This window comes from Crocuta crocuta, unplaced genomic scaffold (genome assembly GCF_008692635.1).
Source record: "Crocuta crocuta isolate KB4526 unplaced genomic scaffold, BGI_CrCroc_1.0 scaffold13, whole genome shotgun sequence".
In the NCBI taxonomy this organism is placed as follows: Eukaryota; Metazoa; Chordata; class Mammalia; order Carnivora; family Hyaenidae; genus Crocuta; species Crocuta crocuta.
Window position 1 is genome coordinate 5402082 of NW_027530007.1, and position 21943 is coordinate 5424024.

The 21943-nt window shown below is 58.4% G+C and overlaps 1 protein-coding gene across 1 annotated transcript in view; it reads right to left on the reverse strand.

Moving 5' to 3' along the window:
- KCNAB2 (potassium voltage-gated channel subfamily A regulatory beta subunit 2) overlaps positions 1 to 21943 on the reverse strand; it is a 61436-nt gene that overhangs the window by 30626 nt on the left and 8867 nt on the right. The window contains exons 2-3 of the mRNA XM_077763884.1: positions 20091 to 20219; positions 18970 to 19011 (exon numbers count right to left, since the gene is read on the reverse strand). Coding sequence (XP_077620010.1) covers positions 18970 to 19011; positions 20091 to 20167 — 119 coding nt within the window. The 5' untranslated portion in view covers positions 20168 to 20219. The remainder of the gene's footprint in view (positions 1 to 18969; positions 19012 to 20090; positions 20220 to 21943) is intronic.

Here is a 21943-nt window from a genome sequence, read left to right on the forward strand (position 1 = left end):
CGCTGCTGGGGGCCCCTGCCCTTGAGGCTGTGCTCTGAGCACACGAAAGACACCTGCATGCTGAGGCCGGGTGCCCGGCTCCTGGCCGCGTCCCCCTCCTTCCAGGCTCTGGGGTCACCTGCCCCTGGAAGTCCTCCTGTCCCCGGGACAAGACTTTACCCCAGGAGGCCAAGAAGCCGTGAGGCGTTCCTTCAGGAAGCGAGGATTTCCCAAGGCAACAGTAGAAAAATCCTGTGCAGTGTCCGAGGGAAGGGAATCAAATGTCCAGAATCACGCGAGAAAAGGCCTTATCAGAGGGAACTCGGAAACCCAGGTGGGGGCCGTGCCATTTTCTCTGCTCACATCTTTCTCTGCTCTGCTGGTGCTTCCGCTGCTCTCCCCCTGGTCTGGCTCTGGCTGCCCGAGCCCCGAGTCTGGCGTGTCCGGCAGGGCTGGGCTGCCGGTTACTCCCGACCTCCGCGTGACATCGACACGGCCCTCCTCCAGGGGAGAGGGGAGAAGGGAGGGCGACTCCCGTCGGGGTGGCGGCCTGGGGGCTGCCGGGGGTGGGAGCGGGGGTTCAGGGGAGCAGCTGTTTCTCCAGGCTTCCCAGGGTCCAGCTCCTGGCTGTGCACACCATGGGCCGTTGGGCGCCCCCCAAGTAAATTAGGTGACCGGTGAGAAGCACAGGAGGCATCTAGCGATTCATTATTAATGACACGGATGCTCGCCGCCTGCCCCTGCTGATCCCCAGGAGGCTGCTCCAGGCTGAGAGCCGCTCGGCCGGGATGGGGAGCCGCCAGCCCCGCCAGCCCCAGCTGCCTGTGGTTCTCACCCCGGAAGTGGGGCCTCCACCAGCACGTGGAGGAGAGTCACTGAAATGTGGAGAAGAGACCCCTCCGTCTGGACGACCCGAGGAGAGAATCCTGGGGGTCGTGGGGCCAGAGACCTGGGAAGTCCCGGTGCGCCACAGTTCTTAGCTCACTGCAGACGCTCAGTAAATGCTTCCGGAATAAATGTGTGCATGACCGAGTGAATGAGGACACCCCTCCCCATGACCCCCCACTTCTTTCCACACTCACAGGTTCAGGATGGAGTTGGGAGCAAGGCTCTCCTTCTGGAATGAAGCTCATGAAGTTCAGGGTGTCCTGAAACCCAAGGAGATGTCTCCCCGCTCCATGGCAGGAGGGGCTGGCTTTCCCCTCTGACCCTGCGCAAGCCACTCTCGCCTGTGAGGTGAGCCCTGGCCAAAGCTGCCTTTTGGGATCTTTCTTGCCATGCAGGAGGGGCAGAGGAAGAGCTGGATGGGAGGCAGGTGGTTGGGGTCTAGTTCAGGCTCTGCTGCTAACTTGCTGTGTGATGACAGGCAGGGGGCTGCCCTCTCTGGGCCTCCACTGACAAAATGAGAGGCGTGGTCTGAGAAGCTGCTCTGTCTCTCCTAGCTTGGACCCACAGGGCCCTTCCACACCTGCTGACTGTCCAAAGACGAATCCACCCTTGGGGCGCCTGGGTGGCTTAGTCGGTTAAGCGTCCGACTTTCGCTTAGGTCATGATCTCGCGGTTCGTGGGTTCGAGCCCCGCGTCAGGCTCTGTGCTGACTGCCAGCTCAGAGCCTGGAGCCTGTTTCAGTCTGTGTCTCCCTCTCTCTCTGACCCTCCCCTGCTCACGCTATCTCTCTCTCTCTCTCCTAGAAATAAATAAAACATTAAAAAAAAAAGAGTCTCAAAGACGGATCCACCCAAAGATGTTCACAATGGATGGTGCCTGAACGTGCTCTCAGCCCCGGCCTGCCTTTTTGACACAGAAGTTAAGAAGGAAATCTTGTTCCTGTCTGGCCTCCCTGGTTCTGAGCTGGGCAACCTCAGGAAAGAGACCTTCTTTCCGAGCCTCAGTGTCCTCAGTGTCCAACGCAGAGCACAGGGCATGGTCAGATCACAAATGGTATGTACTCTCATGATCCCTCAGCATGAAGGAATGGCTTTTGTAAATTTTTAAAAACTTTATTTTACTTTTTATTTTAGAGCGCACGAGAGAGAATGGGGGAGAGGGCCAGGGGCAGAGGGAGAGAGAGAATCTTAAGCAGGATCCACACTCAGCAGAGAGCCTAGTGTCGGGCTTGATTCCAAGATGCTGGAATCGTGACCTGAGCTGAAATCAAGAGTCAGATGCTCAACTGACTGAGCGCCTTGAAGGAATGGCTTTTGGAGGTGGGAGTCAGTACAGGGTCACGTGCAAGACTCTACCCCCCACCTCCACACTGGTAACTGTGCCTCTTTAAAAAAAATTTTTTTAAAAATGTTTATTTAATTTTGAGAGAAAGACAGAGCAGGAGTAGGGGAGGAGCAGAGAGAGAGAGAAGAAGACAGAATCTGAAGCAGGCTCCATCCAGGCTCTGAGCTGTCAGCACAGAGCCCGACGCGGGGCTCAAATCCACCAACCGCGAGATCATGACCTGAACCGAAGTCAGACGCTCAACCGACTGAGCCCCCCGGGTGCCCCTACTGTACCCCTCTTGACTCCCTCAGGGGCACAGGCCTGATGCAGCAACAGGAGACACCCCGAGTGTGATACCTGGATGCAGGGACGGAGGTGGGGCCTTTGCCGAGACAGCCCTGGCAGGTCACAGACACCACTTACAGAGGCCAGCGGGGGGCCCTCGGGACCCAGAGCCCCTGCCCTGCCTTCCTCTTACCTGCCCTCCCTGAGCCTCTCGAGTGGCAGGGCCTCAGAAGACTGAAGGGTGACCTGTGATGCTGAGCCCCTCCACGGGCTGGGCCTTGGCCTTCAGGGAGCCCACAGGCCTGCCAAAGAGGCTGCAGAGGGTGGAGACTGCGTCTGCTCCTCCCAGGGTCCATGGAGCTAAGAGTCTAGGGCAAGGTTGCCCGACACTTGAGCAGGGTAAGGGGAGCTTGTTACAAATACAGATTCCTGGGTCTTGCCTTGACCTACTGAATCAGCAGCTTTGGGGCGGGGCCTGGGAAGCTGTTTCATCAAGCTTCTAGTTGTGCTGTGTACCTGGCCTAGGGGATGGGGAACCTAGGTACTTCTTTCTTCCTTATATATCTCATCTGTCTGTGTTCTGGCAAACTATCAGATCTGGCATCTTACCATTCCTCAGGGGTTCCTCAGAGGGTGTGCTTTACGCAGCACCAAGCTAAGTGAGATTCACAAAGACTTAGTCACCACGGCAGGAAAAATATCATCTGCTCCACCATGCAGCTCAGCAATTCCACTCCTAGGTATGTGCCCAGAGAACTGAAAACATATGCCCACACAAAAACTCAAACACAAGTGTCCACAGCAGCATTCTTCATCATTGCCCAAAAGCGGAAATAACCAAAATGTTCACCCATTGACTAACTGATAAACACAATACGGTCTGCCTGCCTATACAACAGAATGTTATTCAGCCACACAAAGGAACGAAGCCCTGATGTACGCTGCAACATGGATGAACCTTGAGAACATTATGCTGAGTGGGATAAGCCAGTCACAAAGGGCCACATAGTAGATGATTCCATTTATATGAAATGTTCAGAATAGGCGAATCACTAGAGACAGAGAGTAGCTTAGTGGTTACCAGGAGATGCGGGGCAGGAACTGGGAACTGGGGAGTGATAGCCAATGTGGGTACAGTGCTTCCTTTTGGGGTGATTAAAATGTTCTAAGTTGTGGTGAGTTTTGCACAACTCTACGAATACACTAAAATCACTGAACTGTATACTTTATTATTATTTTTTAAAGGTTTATTTATTTTGAGAGAGAGTGAGAGAGAGAGTGAGAAGGCGAGGGGCAGAGAAAGAGGGAGAGAGAATCCCAAGCAGGCTCCACACAGTCAGCGCAGAGCCCGACGCAGGGCTGGAACTCACAAACCGTGAGACCATGACCTGAGATCATGACCTGAAACTAAGAGTCAGATGCTTAACCAACGGAGCCACCCAGATGCCCCCTGCACTGTGTACTTTAAATATGTGTACAGTATATGAATTATATCTTCATAAAGCTGTTGCCCGCCCCCAAATGCCACCTGCCTCAAAAGTCTCTGGGCCTCAGTCTCACTCTTGCTGTTCCCTGTGGGAGCACCCTTCCCGTTTGCCTGCCTTTGAAGTCCTCCTTGCCCTGTGACATGACCTCAGAGAATACATGCAGTGTGAAGCCAGCTCCCCAAGCACCCGTAACCCTTCCCTTCTCCAAGTGCCAGCTATGGTCCACCCAGTGACACATCGGGGGAACCACTCGCTGGCTCCTCTCTGAAAGAAGCACTCCTTCCAGACGATGGAAATAAATATTTGACCTCAGCACCCCCCTGGGGAGATCGGGGCAAACAGGTGCTGTCCTCAGCAGAGAACTGTCACGCGCCGCAGGTAGGTTTCTAAAGGCCGGCCAGAGTCTGGAACTTTCCACCTGCCCCCAAACAGGGGTCACGACTTGCAACACCCTTAGGAGGCTGCAAGAATTAGACAAGGGGGTAAAAGCTGGAAGCTTGGGGCGCCTGGGTGGCTTAGTCGGTTAAGCGTCCGACTTTTGCTTAGGTCATGATCTCGCGGTTTGTGGGTTCGAGCCCCACGTCGGGCTCTGTGCTGACAGCTCAGAGCCTGGAGCCTATTTCAGAGTCTGTATCTCCCTCTCTCTCTGACCCTCCCCTGCTCACGCTCTCTCTCTCTCTCCTAGAAATAAATAAAAAAAAATTAAAGAAAAAAAAAAGCTGGAAACTTAAACCCTTGACCAGAACTTGCCATGATTAAATGTCATCCTCAAAGGGCTGCTCCTTTCGAACGGGTTTGGGTGAAGAGGGTGGATTCCAGACTGGCACGGCTCGAATGGAAACAGGCTTTGAGCAGAAGTTATCAGTGTGGCTGGTGGATTCTGATACTTTATAGTTTTTGTGTTTTTCTCCCCCCTGAGTCTGTAGTATCTGCTGTTGTTAAAACCAGGCAGCTAGCTCCTGCTGCGATCAGAGGCCCGGCCGCCCCAATTCGAGGCTCTCCTCTTTGTCCACAGGATGCCACTGTAGACAGCTCCTCAGAACCGAAGCTTCTGGCTCAGCCACCGGGACCCGCCCTGTGCCCCACCTGCCCCAAGACCGCCAGGAGAGACAGGAAAGCCCGGGCCCAGCCAGGCTCTTCCTCCAAGATGGTGACCGGCTCATAGTGGGAGGTGCTGGGGACTCTCGCCATGCAGCGTGAGGCCCTTGGTGGCCTCGAGGCCTGGAGTAAAGGTTTTAAAGATGGGTTTTAAAAGCACCAACGGCAATAGTTGCTCAAGAGTGAGGATGAGTGGCTGCGTCATGTAAAGGCCTGGGTGCCTCCCCTGCCCAGCAAGGCTGCCCTGGCCGTGCCAAACGGAGCGTGTTTTGCACCCAAAGGTGACTTATTGCTGAAGGAGGTGGTGGGGGAGATGCTGACGAGTTGGGGGCTTGGAGCAGCAGGATGGGAGCTCCTTGGCCCCTGAAGTTTCTAAGAGCAAAAGGTGGCAGACTGGTGACCTTCCTGGAGGAGGTGTCCTGTGGCAGGTAACATCTGAAGAGCCCTCAGGGGCTTCCTTCAGGACCTCACACTCCAGTCACCAGAAGGCGAAATGGGCTAAGCGGCTGCCAATCAGCTCCCTTTGCTTCTTAGTTGATGGCACGTACGAAGCGGTTGTGTGAGCCCTGGGTGTTTCTGGTACCTCTTCCTCCCTCATCGCCAGAAGTGTCTCTGAGGCTCTGACAATGGCCACCGCACTAACAATGAAACGGTGCTCACTGAGCCGTCCTGCCAAGCTCTTTTTGTGCAGCTGAGCTCCATGGCACCCTGCCGCACCCGGGGAAACTGAGGTACAGAGGGATCAAGCCAGGAAGGCAGACGCTGGCTCCGCCCTCATTCACAGAGGCGGGAGGGTGGGAGGTGAGCAGTGTGTTGGGACCCCTCCCAGGGAGCGGCTCCTGCTCTCAGACCCTTGGATTAAAGGGTGAGGGTTGGGGGCAGTCCCGGGGGGCTGCCTGGTGCTGTGGATAGGATCGGGCTGTGCTGACCCTGCCTTTCCAGGTGGACAATGCAGAAGCAAGCACCCTGGTCCCCATCCTTGTCCAATGAGAAGAGTGGGTCCCCTGAGACCTCGGGGTAGAGGCCTGGGGGTCTGGACGGCTAACAGGGATGCCCCTGACTCCCGAGGCCAGGCCGGCTGTGCTGTGTACCGGTTACAGTGCAGTCTGCCGGCGGAGGCGTTAGGATTGCTGCAGCCCTTCCTGTTCCGTGGCGGGGGCGGTGGGCGCTGTGCCGACACCGTGGCCCCGGGGGGCCCTCCACGGAGACCCACGAGTCACCCCACGCCTGCCATCCTCCAAGCTCCTGTTCTCGCCAGGGCGGCTCTTCCCTAAGACTGGCTGGTCTCGCCTCTTCCCCCCTCTTTCCCCTCCCCCCCCACATCTGCTGTCTTCTACACAAGACCGGAGCCACGGACCACCGGAGCCACCAGGACCCGAACGTCTCTCCCACCCACAGCCAAGCCCGGAGCTCTCAGTGATGTCACCGCCTGATGCAGTCGCCCGGACGCCTTGTGAGGAATCCCTGTAGTCTCCACTGTCCGGAAGGGGAACTGAGACACAGAGAGGCCAGGTGACTCATCCAAGGTCACACAGCTACCGGCGGGGAAGGGACCCTCCCCGATGCCCCCGCAGGCTCAAGGAGTTGACTTAGTCCCTGGGACCTCTTGTGGGTGGAAGTGCGTCTCCCAAAACATGCTGAGGTCCTGACTCCCGTATCTGTGACCTTATTTGCAGAAGTCCGGTGAAGATGAGGTTGTACCGGTGCAGAGTGGCCCTAAATCCAACGACTGGTGTCCTCAAGAGGAGACAGGCAGATACACACAGAGTGAAAATAGCCACATGAAGACAGAGGCAGAGATGGGAGTGACACGTCTATGAGCCAAGGGACTCCAGGGACACTGGCAGCCACCAGAAGCTGGACAAGGCAGGGAGGGGTCATCCCTGAAGTCCTCAGAGGGCGCAGGCCCAGCCCACACCTGGGTTTCAGACTTTGGCTTCCAGAGCTGAGAGAGAATCAGTTGTTTTAGGTCACCATTTCTGGTACTTCGTTGTGGCAGATGCCGGAAAGCGATGCAGGACGTTTCCCAAGGTGGACATGTCCCCCCTTAGCTTCCGGGACTGGTCCACACGCCATCGCTCTCTGGGCTCTGCTTTTTCTCCCGCTTCTCCTTTTGCCCACCTGTCCTCTGAGACACGCCTGGGTTCTCACCTCTTCCAGGAAGCCCTCTCTGACGGCCCACGTGCAAGGGCTCTCCTAGGGACAACCGAGCAGCTGGGTAGAGTCCGCTCGGGGATCCTGACCACGAATCAAACAGTGCCTGGTGACGGTGCTGGCTCGCGGGAAGAGCTCACCGTCCAGGGTCAGAATGCGCAGGCCTGCTCACCCCGCCAGAGTCTGACCACCGAGTGTCACCACCCAGGCCCCTCACCCTCCACGTCCGGGCTACAGCGGAGGCGCAGGCCCAGCCTCCAGAGCTGCGGTCGAGGAAGCGGCAGGAAGGAGACACATTTTACAGCGGAATATTCTAGAAAGGGGGTTAAGGCCAAGACCATTCAACACCACCCAGCCCACACCCATAGAGGATCGGGATGTTGTAGGTACTGGGAACAGACAAAAGCCCTGATCTTAGGAGGCGCAGAGAAGAGACAGAGGGGGGTGTGAGGGTGACCGCAGGCCAGGACAGTGCGCTCAAGGACGGCTTGTGACGATGCTATTGGACGAGGCACTCGGGAAGGTCTCCTGGACGACCAAGATGTGATCGACGGGAAGGAGCCAGCTGTGAGGAAATCTGGGGGATCAGCATGTGCAAAGGCCCTGAGGATGGACGGAGCTTAGCACTTTTGAGGAGAGCAGGCAAGTGCTGCGCGCGTCTGGGGGGATTTGGGGTTCATTCCAGGTGCCACATCTCTGAGGCCACATCTCTGGACGCTCCCGTTGCTAACACCAGGCGGGTGTGGCGAGGGGAGCTTACACATGCACCAGGAGGATTTAAAAACTCGATGCATTTTTTATTTTTTTTTTATATCACAAGAGTTTAGGGAAGTTAAAGAGAAGTGGAGGAAGTTAACAGGAAAGCTTTTCCCCCAGCCTCAGGCTCAGTTCAGCAGATAAAACACCCGGGCCTGGGGCACCGCTGTCCCCCTGCCTATCTGGACGCATTATCTTTTTTACATTAATATTTAAGACCGGGTTTAACAGACTCGCAAGCCCTACTGCTGGCGGGACGTTAACTGTGGAACGGCATTTATCTGGGATCTTTAATAACTGCTGGTGTTAGTTGTGGAGGCCCGTTTCCAGATAACCGCAACCCCCCCTGGATCCAGCAAGATCAAATCCGCCAGATAAAGAAAGGGCCGTGGGGGTGTGACGGCCTTGGGCCCATCAAAATGTGAAAGACGCAGTGTTTTTCTGGTCTCTGCAACTTGGGAAGCGAGTTTTCCCTGGGTACTTAGCTCCCTGGTTAGTTCCCCATGTTTCAGACGTGGCCCAGATTTTCCTTGGGGGGTGGGTCAAATAAGATTTGTCCCCGTCTCCCCCTCTGGCCCCCCATGTTAGCTTCCTGGGGCTCCCATAACAGAGCACCACAAACTGGGGGCCTCAAAAGAACAGAAACGGATTCTCTCCCAGTTCCGAAGGCCAGATGTCTGAGAGCCAGGTGTGGGCAGGGCCGGGGTGCTCCAGAGGCTCGGGGGACCACCCGCCTGGCTATTTTCAGCTTCTCTCACACCCAGGCTGGTGGCCATGACATTCTGCCTCCACCACCACATGGCTTCCTCCCTGGGTGTCTTCACGTGGTCTTCTTATAAGGACACCCATCATCGGAGTTAGGGCCACCCTAATCCAGCAGGGCCTCATCTTTCTTTCTTTCTTTCTTTCTTTTTTAATGTTTATTTATTTTGAGAGAGAGATGGAAAGCGAGCGAGGGAGGGGTAGAGAGAGAGAGGGAGACAGAGAATCCCAAGCAGGCAGGCTCTGCAGCTGTCACCACAGCACCCGGCGTGGGTCTTGAACCCACAAACTCTGAGATCATGACCCAGGCCGAAACTAAGAGTCAGCCGTTTAACCGACTGCCCCCCACCCCCCGGCGCCCCCAGCAGGGCCACATCTTAACTGCTCACACCTGCAATGACCCTATTGACAAACAAGATCACATTCTGAGGTTCCGGGTGGACGTGGAATTTTGGGGACACGATTCACCCCGGTGCAACCCACCGTCATAAACTCTGTCCACAGTGGAGGGGGCTGGGGTCTTCCCAGGGGAGATGGCCCAGCTCCAGCCCCCCCCACCTCATCCTACTGCCCTCCACCTCCCTAGCTCTGGCCCGGCCGCACGGGACTCCTCTCCACCCCTCAGATGTCCCCTGTCTCCTTGGCCTGGAAGGTTCTACCCACATCTTCAAATGTCTCCTTCCAGATGGTTCAGGTCTCAGCCGTGCTCGGCCTCTCTCACGCCCTCAGGCGGTTGCTTGCTTTCTTCTCTGCTTCCCCACATGCAGACGCCCCTTCCGCGAGGGGGGGGGACCCTGTCCCTCTTGTTTGTGTGGCATCTGGCCAGTTGCCCGGAGCCAACAGACCCTTAATAAACATCTCCTGAATTAAGGATAAGTATCAATGGCCAGTGCCCCTCCCCGTCCCCTAGTCTCATCTCCCTCTTGAGAAATTTCCATTAGAATTAGGACCTGTTGGGGCCTCGCTGGCTGACACTTTGTCCCACCCAGACAGCTGGATTCAGAATACAAAACCTTATGAATTCTGCCATCTACTGGACTCCCAGCAGAAGTGTTTTGTCTCTTTAAATGGCAAGTGCACGTTCAAACAATGAGCCGAAGGTCCAGCCTCACTGCCCACAGGAGAAAATGTGACAGCGACAGGCTGGTCCCCGCTCTCCAACCCACAGAACAGCCAGACACACCCCAGGAGGCCCGAGTTAGATGGAAGCCTAGGGTCCGGGGCTGCTAGATCCACTGTGGGACACTCAGTTCAGTCTGACCTTCAGATAAACAACCGTGTTTTAGCATAAGTATGACCCAACATTGTGTGGGATATACTTATACTAAAAAATTATTTGAAATTCAAATTTAACAAAGGAAGGAAGCTGCATATATGCCATGTAGAAACGCAAACACCAGCTCTGGGGTTCTGTGGCCATTTCTCTGAGGTTTTCACAGGAGACGGTGGGCTGGCCACCGGGGCTCTGCCCCAGATGCTGAATTCAAAGATTAGTCAGCTAAATGGAATGTCCTTCTAAAGTTCCAAGGGGACTGAGCCCGATGTGCCTATTACCCGGCGAACACAGGGACACGAACCCACAGCCTTTGCTATGGGCGCAAGCATAGGTGCTAATTCAGAGGCTGCCTGTTGAAAACCTCTTCCCACGAGGACAGCCCAGCTTAAGGTCAGATGGGGAGCAGGGAGGGGGGCACATCTTTGCCCCCAGGACCCACCCTGGGATTCTGGTGCTAGGACGGATGAATTTGACCACACATAGGTGTTCTCGTTAGTTCGTGGCTAGCCAACCCCTCCTGATTAATTTGTCGCCATGGTGTTGCCAGAACAGTGAAACTATGCATTTAACCCCTGACGCAAAGCATGTTCAGGAAGCCATGTCCTCCAGCAGCGAATAAATCAAACCAAAAACAGTGCTTATCTTTGAGGGCTGGGCTATCCTTTGGAGAAAAGACCTTCATTTTCTTCTTCGCACATTTCTATATGGCTGGACTTCTAAAACATTTTTTTAATGTTTATTTATTTTTGAGAGAGGGAGAGACAGAGTGTGAATGAGGGAGGGTTGCAGAGAAAGAGAGGGAGACTCAGAATCCCAACCAGGCTCCAGGCTCTGAGCTGTCAGCACAGAGCCCGATGCGGGACTTGAACTCATGAACCGCAAGATCATGACCTGAGCCGAAGTCGCACGCTTAACTAAGCACCGCAAACGCCCCCGGTTGGACTTTTTAAACACACACCAGTTACCCTGATGTCCCCATCCACGTCTCCTGGGCTGCAGCACCTGCCTCATGCGAGGTCCTTCCCGCCCGGCCCCGGGCTGGCCCTTACCGGTACTTCATGCCCGTGCGCTGGGCGGTGCAGCCGTCCAGGGAGAGGCCGTGCATGCGGAGGAAGCTCTCCATGTTCCTGGCCTGGGCCGCGGCCCGCACCTCCCGCAGCCGCTGCAGCTCCAGCGTGTCGGTCTGGCGGACGGGGTGCAGGGCCCAGTCCGAGTGACACCGGCTGCTCACGCTCCTCAGGCTCTCGCTGTACGTCATGGACAACATGGTACCGCCTGGCCTGGGAGCCACTGCTGTCCGGACGGGAAACGCCGAGTGGCGGTGAGTTAGAGAAGGGGCTGCTGCCCTCCCCCGGTGCCCGCCTGGATGCCGGNGGGGGGAAGGGTGCCACAGAGACACAGCCTCCAACTGGCCTCCACAGCAGCCAGAACGGGTCTTGGCGGCCAGGGGCCGGACCCCTGGATGGAAACTCCTCCTGGCCTGAGACTGTCGGTCCTCAAAGCTGCACAGGCTGGGGACTCTGGCTAAGCTGCCCTCCCCTGCCTCTCGCGGCCCTGAGACAAGCACTGGCGAAGCCTCATTCCAGGTGTGAGAACGTGAAGGGGGGACCCAAATGCAAACAGAGGCGAGAGAGCATGCAGAGAGCCCGGGCCCCAGCAGCAAAGGCGCAATGTCACGGTGCTCCCCGGAGGTGCTCCCGAGGTAAAACCAGGTATGGGGCTGTGTCCTAGAAGGGGCAGCAGCACATCTGTCACGGAAGCAAATTCTGGCATGACTTTGCTAGGGGAGCCCAGCCCAGGAATGCCCTATTTGTTTGCTCCCAAGCTTTATCGAGGGAAATGATATCCACGTAACCAACTGAGCCACCCAGGCACCCCTTAAGGGAAATGATATCCACACACTCATTCTCTGCTTGGAGGGAACGCCATGACACCTGCAGATTCCTTGGGGGCCCATCCTCCATGATGATTAAGCATGTCACCATCCACGAATTTTGCAACAGGAAGACTGAATGGGATGCACCTAAGGCACGGGGTGGTATGGGGGAGGGACAGGGGTTCGGTACAGAGAGGGAAAGTGCAATTGCTAAATAGTCGTCCAGAGTGATGGCTACGCTCTCTTGGGAACCAAAGGCAGCACAGATGTCCATCAATGGGGACACTGGTTACGTAAATGACAGTCCATCCCAATAACAGAAACTCGTGCAGCCTTCAGTGAGGCTTCTCTACATGTTTGATGATGCAATGAATCCTAGGAGACAGCACTCAAAGATAACAAGAGGAAGGAGTGTGCGTGGAATGCTACCATCTGTGTTTAATGCACGCATGTCAGTGACTCGAGGAAGGTGGCCAAGCACCGAGGACACGGTCCCCAGGGCAGGGGTGCTCTGCAATCTGGGGACTCCCACTGGCGCCTGACCGCAGCCCCTGTCCCAGCTCAGGTGCCTGCATCATCATCGAGGATGGAAAGTGAGATGGAAGTTGCTATCTCAGCTGGGGCAGCAGAGCAGGACCCCGGCGCCCGGCCCTGGAGGCTGGAGGTACCGGCATGGCCCCCACCTCTGCCCCAAGAAAGAACAGGTTCGATTATCCCCGGGAAGGGCAGGAAAGCTGTCCTGGGAGCCGAGGCGGCGGCAAAGGCTGCGGCCCCGCCCCCAAGGGCAGAGGTGAGGCTCTGGGCTAGCCCCCTCCTTGGGGAAGCTCTCCACCTGCATCTGACACTTGACGGCCCCCTTTCCTGCTGCAACTATTCCCTGCAGCCATGCCCTCACCAAACCCGCAAGCGTCTTCTCTCATCATCTTGTTTGCTGCATTCGATCCCCTGAAGGTCAGGTCCAGGAGGGCAAGGACCTTTCTGTCTGCTTTTACCACTGAGGCTCAGTGCCCACAGCAGAGACTGGGCCTTCCCACCAGGCTGGCAGTGTGGACAGCACCTGGCAGGGGTGGGCTGCCCCCCGACCCAGGCCCAAGGCTCTGAGCAGGATGCCTTCTCCTGGGGGAGTGCCGGGGGGGCTCTGGGGCCAGGGCTCCCCTTCACTATGGCTCAGGTCCGCAGGGAGGGGGCCTATGGGGCTCAGGGCCTCCCCCAGGGGATTCAGACTAAGCTCTCTGATGGGCCCCAAAGCAGGTAAGGATGTCCCTGGAATGAATGCTTCCGTGTTCCAGAAGAGTCACTCTGGAGCCGAGGAGGGGCGCAGGGCTCTGGGAGGGGGGCTGTCTTAGGAAACGGTGCCACAGAAACCTCCAGGGAGCAGGGCACCCCCTCCCTCCCTGCCTGCAGATGTGGCAGTGTGGCCGATGCCCGACAGGCATGGGGCAAAGGCAGGCCAAATCTGGCTTCCCCGGGGCTCCGTGCGCACAGAGAAGAGCCTGGCGGGCTGGGGCTGCAGGGAGCAGAAAGCAGACGCGCACATTCCCAGCCAGGCCCAGACGGGCCGAGATCAATAACCATGAGCTTTCAAGACACTGCCCACGGAAAGCAGTGCGGTCTGGTGTGGCTCTGGAAGTCCAGCCAGGGTCCCGGGGCTGGGTGACAGTGTGGCTAAGCACCATGGTGTAGACACGGGCAGCCCTGGCTGTCACCTACTTAGCACAGCACGGGCGGGCACCCTGGCAGCTCCGAGGCTCAGTCTCCATGTCTGTGAAGTGGGATGAGCAGAGGCTGCACTGGCTGTCTAGACGAGCATGGACACCCCGGGGTGGGGGTGCTGGGGTGCGGCTGGGCGCATGCCATGCGCGGGGTGCTGCGGCGGGCACGCTGGAGGATACCAGTTAGGATAAGCAGGGTGGGGACGAAAATGCACCAGACGAGGTGGAGGGGACAGAGGCTGGAAGGCAGGGTGGGCCTGTGGCGAGGGCACACGTGAGCGCGGGCTTCCGCGGTACCAGGGTGTGGTGTAGTGCCAGTCGTCACGAGAAAAGGTTGACTAGGATCAACGTAGACATTAATAAACGACCCCGGTCTTGCAGGGAACACAAATTCCTTAGGAGATGGGTGCAGGGCACGGTGCACCGTCTCTGTGGGGATTGGGGTCTCCCCTGCTTGTGATCTTTCCTTCCAACGCCTGGGGCAAGGAGGGCGTGGAGAGCATCCCCAGGATGCCAGGCAGGCTCGGGCGGGGGGACTCAGAGAGGTGGGGCGTGGGANGAGGCAAGACCCCACTGAGGAGGAAGGACGCAGAAGGCACAGAGGGGCTCTGATGGTCAGCACTGCAGCCCGTGGGAGAGGACGGAGTCCGGCTCTGGGACTTCCTCGCGCTGGGGCTTATTCCCAGCCTCCTCCCAGGAGGACCGGGGCGGGCTGGGAACACTGGACGTAGGGACGGCAGGGAGACGCTGCTGGAAGGGAGGGCCCATTGCCGGGGCTCCTGCCTCAGGCCCTTTGCTTCTTAGTGCGCAAACGCTCAGTGACCTTGACCTTGTGTTCCTCCTCCCGTAGATCCAGCCCCCACTCCGTCTCAAGAAAAACCCGCCCCCTCATCCGTAGCCATTGCTAATTATAAGGCGCCTATATGTTCGTCCCTGAACCCGGCCTGCCTTTTGCAAATCTATTCTTGTGGCGGGAGGGCTCGGGGGGATTCCAGGAAACGAACACCGTGACATGGAAACACCGAACGGAAGGCATCGACCTCATTAAGTTGGTGGGGAGCACGACCTCCCGGAAGGGCCTTCCACCTGGAATTTCTGAGCTGTGGTCTGTTTACCGAAAGCCACCAAAGCATGAAGCGGGAGCTTCGGAAGGACTCCTGAACGGCTCTCTGAAACAGTGACATTTGTCTCGATATCAGAGAGACCAGCCCGAGTTCCTGAAAGCGGGGATGCGAAGGGGAGCGGCATCATTCCGGAGCGCGGCTCTAAAATGCACAGCAGCGCGTCAGGGCAGAAACAAAACCACCTTTGCTGGAGAAGGGTCAGCGAGCCAAGGCCCCAACAAGCACCCCCTCCCCGCCCCCGCCCCGGCTCCCTAAGGCGTGTGTTTCCAGACGCACCTTCCTGAAAGCCACCAAACCTCCCGCTCTCGTCCTGGGGAAACCTCAACAACGCGAATCCTAACGGTGAACCCAGCAAGGCGGAGCTGGACGTCTGAAGACGGACGGCCGCCCCCCGCGGGTCTGGGAGGCCAGCTCGCTGGGGCAGCAGAAAGCGTGCTGTCCTGCCTCCCACCTTCACCTTGCCGTTACTTAGGGCTGGCTTTTGTTTTTTTTTAGGTTTTCTGCTTTAAAAAAAATATAGGGTATCTGATTTTGGATCAGCCAAACGCACCCCCAATCCTGTCCCTTTGTGACTTCCACGCCTGGGCCGCGTGTCCCCACGCAGCAACCCCCCGCCCGACACAGCGGCTGCCCCTGGACTCCTGGAGCGGAGGGGGCCACTCACCTGCCTTCCTGGCGTCTGCTCGTTAAAAAGGACACAGTCTAGTTTATAGGGTTCACCAGCCGCTGCGAGGATCTGGCGCGGCAGCTGGCTCATTAGGGAGTGTCCCTGCAGAACGTCAGAAGCAATTGGTGAATGAGAAGCGCCCCGTGAGGGTCGAGTTTGGAGGCCGGGAGTCCATTAGTCTATTAGGGCGTTTTCAGCTCAGTGAAAGAGGCTGAATTATTCACGAGCAGCAGCGTCTCTTTCCCCTAAAAGCCCGGGAAGTGCACTCCCGCAGCGCAGCCTGAGACCAGCTCCTGGCCTGCGGGGCTGGGAGGGGCACCCACTGGGGTCCCGCCACTGCCTGGGGCTCACTCCCCACCCCCCCCAGGGCCACAGGTGGAGGAGGGCGGGCCCTGCTTTCTGGTTATCAGAGGCCGGGACCCCCAGACTTGCAGCTCTGACCCCACCACATCCTTATGTCGGCAGTAAGGGGTTCCCAGGCGACCACCACCCACGGTGAAGGGGCTGGGGTCTGCGGGGAGTTCCCCCCTCCCTTCTACTGGGACGTGCCCCACATTGGTATACCTTATGCCGTCAGTACCTACAAATGACCGGAAGGTTCTGGAAGTCTGCTATTTGAGCACCACGCTACCGCTCCCTGGAGGCAGGGGTGCGAGGGCCCCTCCTCACAGCACACATTCTGACCTCGGGTTTGGGAAATGCTTTGTGGCTGAGCTCTGGGCGGAAGCCAGGCTGAGCCCCTGTCCTGGGGTCACCCTAGGATCCCAGACGAGTCTCAGCATGACATGACCTGTCAGCGCGAGGGATTCCGGGTGGAGGCTGAGAGGACTGTTCGTGACAAACAAGCACCCGGTAGCTGCTCCCCGCGTGGGGAATCACTGCCCGGGACGCAGAGAAGAAAGCAAACAAAATGGGAAGCAGGACGCCGAAGCCAGGGGACTGCCAGGGGGTCATTACCTGGTGAGGTCCCGCCTCTCAAAGATGCCCGCCTGCCATGTCAGCTCCCTGGCCTCTATGTCACAGGCCCCACTGCTGGATGGTGGCCTCAGCCTGACATACCCTGACACACCTCGTCTCCTCCCCCGCCGGGCTCTACATGCCTCTGTCAGGTCGACATCTTCAGCACCAGCCCTCAGTCACCCAGAGGACACGGCTCCTGACTTCCTGTTCTCCTGAGCTGCTGCCCTTTATTCTTCCTGTGGCTCCTCTGCTCAGCCCCTCTCCATCATTCCTGGGCTCCCCCACGCAGCCTCTCCACTGGCCGTCTCATTCCCTGCCCGAGCAGAGCTCTGATCTCTGCCCTGCTCAAACACTATCGATGGCTCCCCAGTGCCCACCGAAGACAGCTCAAGCTCCTTTGCTCGGCATTCACGGCCCTTCCCCATCTGAACTCCATCTTCCTCTATGGTCCAGCCCCTCGTCCCTCTCCATCCCATCCCTCACGGCAGGTCTGTGTAACCACCACCTCCTGTGCTGGGCACCTCTCCAAGCTGTGGCTCAGACANCCCTCTGACATTGGCTTGGTCGTGAGCTTTGCTTTGGCCAAGAAGAAGAGAGCAGTGTGCCGCTTCCAACCACAGGCCTTTGGAGACATGACATGATTCTGCCTTTCCTCTGGCAGTTTTGCCCAAAATAGCCTCTGGTTAAAATGGGTGGGAGGATGAACACCTGGGCCCCACCTGCAGCTCAGACCAAACCCAGCTGAGCCCAGATGAACTGATGCAGACACATAAACAAGAAATACGCGCTCCTCCTTGTAAGGTGCTGACTTTGGGGCTTGTTTGTTACGAGGCATTCTCTGGAAGAGCTGACAGATACAGGGTCTTACCTCCCTTACTAGTCCGTGAGCCGTCTGAGGGCAGGGTGCACACCCTGAACACCTCTGCCCTGTTAGGGGAGGGGTGGTCAGTCGGCACGAAGCAGCCGGCGGACTTAACCCTCTGGTAGTTGTGTCAGCGCCCAGGTGACAAGGATGCCCCATTGGGAGTGTCACCTAGTATGTTAAACGAAGATCCTGCCTCTTTAGAGGTCATAGTCGGAGGCCCCACAGGAGGCCCTGCAGTGTCTGTGAGAAGCAACCACACTGGAGATGCCACAGGCAGGGCGGCCAGAGCGTGCGGGGGTCAGGGACGGAGGTCGGTGGGTCTGGGGTGCAGTCCTCAGCAGGGCTCGCCTCAGGGCCAGACGGCCACTTGGGCACAGGGAGCTCATCCTGAAGGTTCCCCCAGGGAGTGGACAACAGGTGGGATCTGCGGGGCCCCGAGGCCCAGCAAGGGGAGGGGGACCCTCTCTCGCTTCGGCTCTGTGATACCCGGCATCTACTCGGCGCGTACCGCGGCGGGGCCCCTCAGGTGGCGGTCCGCGCTGCCGCCCACCCTGCACTCCCTTCCTCGGGGCTCTCTGAGGGTGCAGCTCGAAGGCACGTTTGGTCTCAGTGGCCAAGTCCCTCCGGGGCGAATGTCTCACACTGGCCCCGGTATACCGTGCCGTCACTCGTACCGTCACACGTATGTGATGGCAAGCGTGTCGTCGACAAAAGCATCTGCAGGCCGAGGCTCAGATCTAACGACTTCAGGCAAAATCTTACCGAGCAAAAACTTCAGCCACCATGTTAGGGATCCCTGTAAGGAGCGAGACCCCATGGGAGGCAGGGAAGTCGGGGCGACATCAGCCCGAGGACCCAGGCCCGCAGTCACGTTCAGAGGTGCGGGGGCTGCGGAAAACCAGGTCCCCACGTCTTCCCTGCGTCAGCGGTACCGGCTCCTGGCTCTGCGCCGGTGGGTGTGCACGGCCCTGGGGAAGCTGCTTCTGGACACACCCCCCCCAGGCCTGAATGCCAGGGCACATGCCACACACAGGGCCCTGCCCCCGAAGGCCACATGGTCCTGAGGCTGGCGGGGCCGACCCGGGGCTCCTGTAACCCTGCTGCTTTCCCGACAGGAGGAAAATGTCAACCTGAATGAATTCGTGGTGTCACAGCCTTCCCGAGGGGCACCTTGTGGCTCATCTCCCCACTCTACAGGTGAGCTTCAGGCTGCCCAGGGGACTCGCCCGGGAGGACTCTGCTGGCTCACCCGCCCTGGGTCCCCCTGGACGCCATGTCGTGCTGGGGCACAGCCTCCCACCCAACAAGCCGGTGTGCTGATGCAGCAACAGGGAGACGCGCCAGACAAACACCAGCGGGTCCGTGCTGACCCGGTTCACACCGGAGCCACACGTCCCTGAGATGGTGTTGACCCCGGATTTCAAGTCAGCTCACATCCAAAGAAAAGGGGAGAATGGCTGGGTTTGCCCCCGAGACCGCAGGGCAGCGCCACAACCCCCGCCCGACGAGTGAGATTTGAGGGTAGGTCTGGTGAGGGCTAAGCAGGCACCAGGAGGCCACTGGCTCAGATCCAAGCGAGTTCTAGAGATCGGCACACACACTGTCCACGGGGCGCTCCACAGGCCGTGCGGGTGGGCACGGAGCCCATGTCTTACGGGGAGGTCACCAGCACACCCGGCCTGGCGGGGCCTGGCCCTCCCGCCGCTCCCCTGCCTTCAGCTCGCGGGTCTTAGGGAAAACGGAGGGCTCGTTACCTGTAAAACTGGAGCTGTCTTTTGGGGCTCCCATACCGAGTACTGCGGACAGCGGTGGAGGACAGAGAAAAAGAAGAGAGAGAAAGAGAGAAAGAGTCCACAATTGGCATTAGCCACAGGGAGGTGCCGGCCGGAGGCACCAGCCACGCCCCACAGCCCGGCCCGGCCCCACCCCGCTCCGCTAGGGCGGTCTGCCGGGAGGATGGGCGCCGGGTACCAAGTGCTCGGTGGCAGCGCCACCCAGTGGCACACGGAGGCAGAGGCCTGGCCTGCCCGGACGCGGCCTCGGACCCACACGGGGCGGGGGGCGGGGGAGCAAACACAACAGGTGAACCTCTGAGTGACAGTCTAGGTTTTAATTTTTAATGAAACCTGCCTTCGAACGACAGCACGAAACCCTCAAACCGAGAAGCCACCCGTCACCCCGTGTGCTGGAGAGTCTGCGTGTGGCCCTGCGGTTCTTTTTAGGACTTCGATGAAGGAGGGACGCCCCTTTCCCTGTGGGCTCTGCAGATACTTGCTCTGCATCAGGCCCTAACAATTTTTGAGAGAGGCCCAATCGATGGGGGGCCGATGGGCCCCTGGGGTCCTGCCCGGGCCCCATCTTTCATGACAGCCACTGCCATCTGGGTTCTGCACTCCGTGCCTGGGACAGCAGCTGTCACCCAGCGCCTCGGCGTCCCCTCCCCTTCCAAAAGGAAAGCCCCAGAGCTGGACTTGGAGGCGGCCTCCACATTAGGGCACCCTCCTGCTGTAAGGCTCTGAGCCCCCCTCAAAGGAAGCTGCAGGGGCTGTGATGCGTAAGAAAGAAACAGAAGATGGGGAGGGTCCCCCACTCACTTCCGGGCCTGCTCCCTCCAACGTTTCAGAAGAGTCAGGGACGAGTCTAACCCCCGCGGCACCCCAGTGGCAAAATCACGGGCTTTTCTTTCCCACTTTGGTTTTAAAAGCTTCCCTTTCTTTCCTTGGAGAACGAGCTTGCCTACATGCACCTTGGAGTCCTGTGGGCCTCCCTCGATCTTTCCCTCTGGGCCAAGGGGTGGGACCGGCCTCAGGGACCCCTCCTCAGAGGCAGGACTGACCCCGAGAGTGGCCTGGGCGGGTGGGGGGCAGGGGATCACCTGTAGATCATGCCAGGGGAGCCCGTCTGCCGCAGAGAGAGCCGCGCCGGGGAGCCCGTGGTCGATTCTGGATACATGGAGCCGGCCTCACTTGTGCTGACCTGCTCTCTTCTTCACGGAGGGAAGATCCTGGAGAAAAAGCAGAGTAGAGGGGAGGTGATTCAAAAGACCAGTTGGGTTTGCCCTGGAGGCTCTGTGATAGTGAGGGCCCGTATGCTGGGCACCTGGACACCGCACATCAGAAGGACAGACAGACCGACCCGTGGGGACTCAGACAAGGGGGATGGGCGGGTTCGGTGGTTCTTCCTTCTGCCTCCCCAGCTGCCTTCCTGAGGTTCTGGGAGCCCTTTCCTGGCGGTCCCAGGGGAAACCTGTGGACTCAGGGCTCTGGGCTGTCTCCCCGGTCCTGGCTCAGGTGTCCCGGGGCTGTCCCCCCGTCCCGGCACAGGTGTCCTGGGACTGTCCCCCGGTCCTGGCTCAGGTGTTCTGGGGCACTTCCTGACCCAGGAAGTGGCACGACTGCCACCAGGCTCATCCCTGATGCTGCAGCTTCCTAGTGGCCCCGCTCAGCTTCCAGGGGGGGCAGCCGGCGTGTTCTGGAGACTCATGCCCTCCCCGGGAGTGTGCGCTGGACCCAGCAACCGGCTCCTACCCCACAGGACAGGGCACAGGTGACATGATGTCACTTCCGTGCCTCCTGTCCTGCTCACAGATGCCCTCCCTTGCTGGTGGTGACGACGCAGGCTGCCATGCTGGAGAGGCCCGGGAGGCCGGGAACCAAGGCCCTCAGAGACCTGAATCCTTCGAACTGCGTGAGCTTGGAAGAGTATCCTTCCCCAGTCGAGCCTTCCAATGAGACCCCAGCCCTGGCCCAACACCTCCGCTGCATGCTTGTGAGGCCCCGAAGCAGAGGACCCTGGTAAGCTGTGCTGTGCTGGCCTCTTGGCTCATAGAAACTGAGTTTTTCGGCCCTAAGTTTGCAGCAACATTTTTATGTAGCGACAGATAATGAATGGAACAGACACATCTGTCCATTCACTTTCCTCCCTACTATCCTCAGGCTGAGCCACCAACATGTCACCCGAACCAGCTCAGCCTCCTGACGGCTCCCCACTTCCCCTTAGCAGCCAGGGGCATCTACTTCAAAAGATTAGGTCATGCATCCCTTTCTTCTTCTCCGAAGGGCCAAGTGCACACGTACCACAGAGCCTTTGCACGTGCAGCTCCGTTTGCTTGAAATGCCCTTATGACAGACCTTCTCATCGTTGGGCCTCCTCTGGGAGCCTGTGCCTGACTGTCACACTCAGGGGTTCTCTCCCAGCACCCTGTCTGCTGTCCTGTGTAGTCAGCACCAGTGACCTCCTTGGCGGTCTGTCCCTGAGTTATGAGGTCTCGACTCTCTCTGGAGTGCAAGCTCCCCCCCACCCCCCAGCACAGAAAGCTCGCTGGATTTGTTTACTGCCACATCCTCTGTGATCAGATAGGCCTTGGTACTCAGCAGGGACGTAACACAGGGCTTCCAAAAGAGTGACCGTCCTCTGATCCAAAATCACCTTGCCCCATGCCAGTGGGCAAAGGGATGGTCTGGTCTCAAAACACAGCCCCGCCTGCCCCTAGCGGGGCCTCTCAGTGGGAGGCAGGCTTCCTCTGGACGCATTCTCTCCCCACACCCCTGCCCCAAGCTCTTGCGTAGTACAGTCAGCTCCCGTTCCTAACTGAGCTCCCCTCTGAGTAAGGGGCACGCGCGTGTGAACATGCTGGGAAAATGGGGAGAGACAATGCAAGTCAGAGCTGCTACAGAAATAACCTTCTGGAAATGATGGAAACGATGGGGTCAGCAGAGGTGCGCAGGG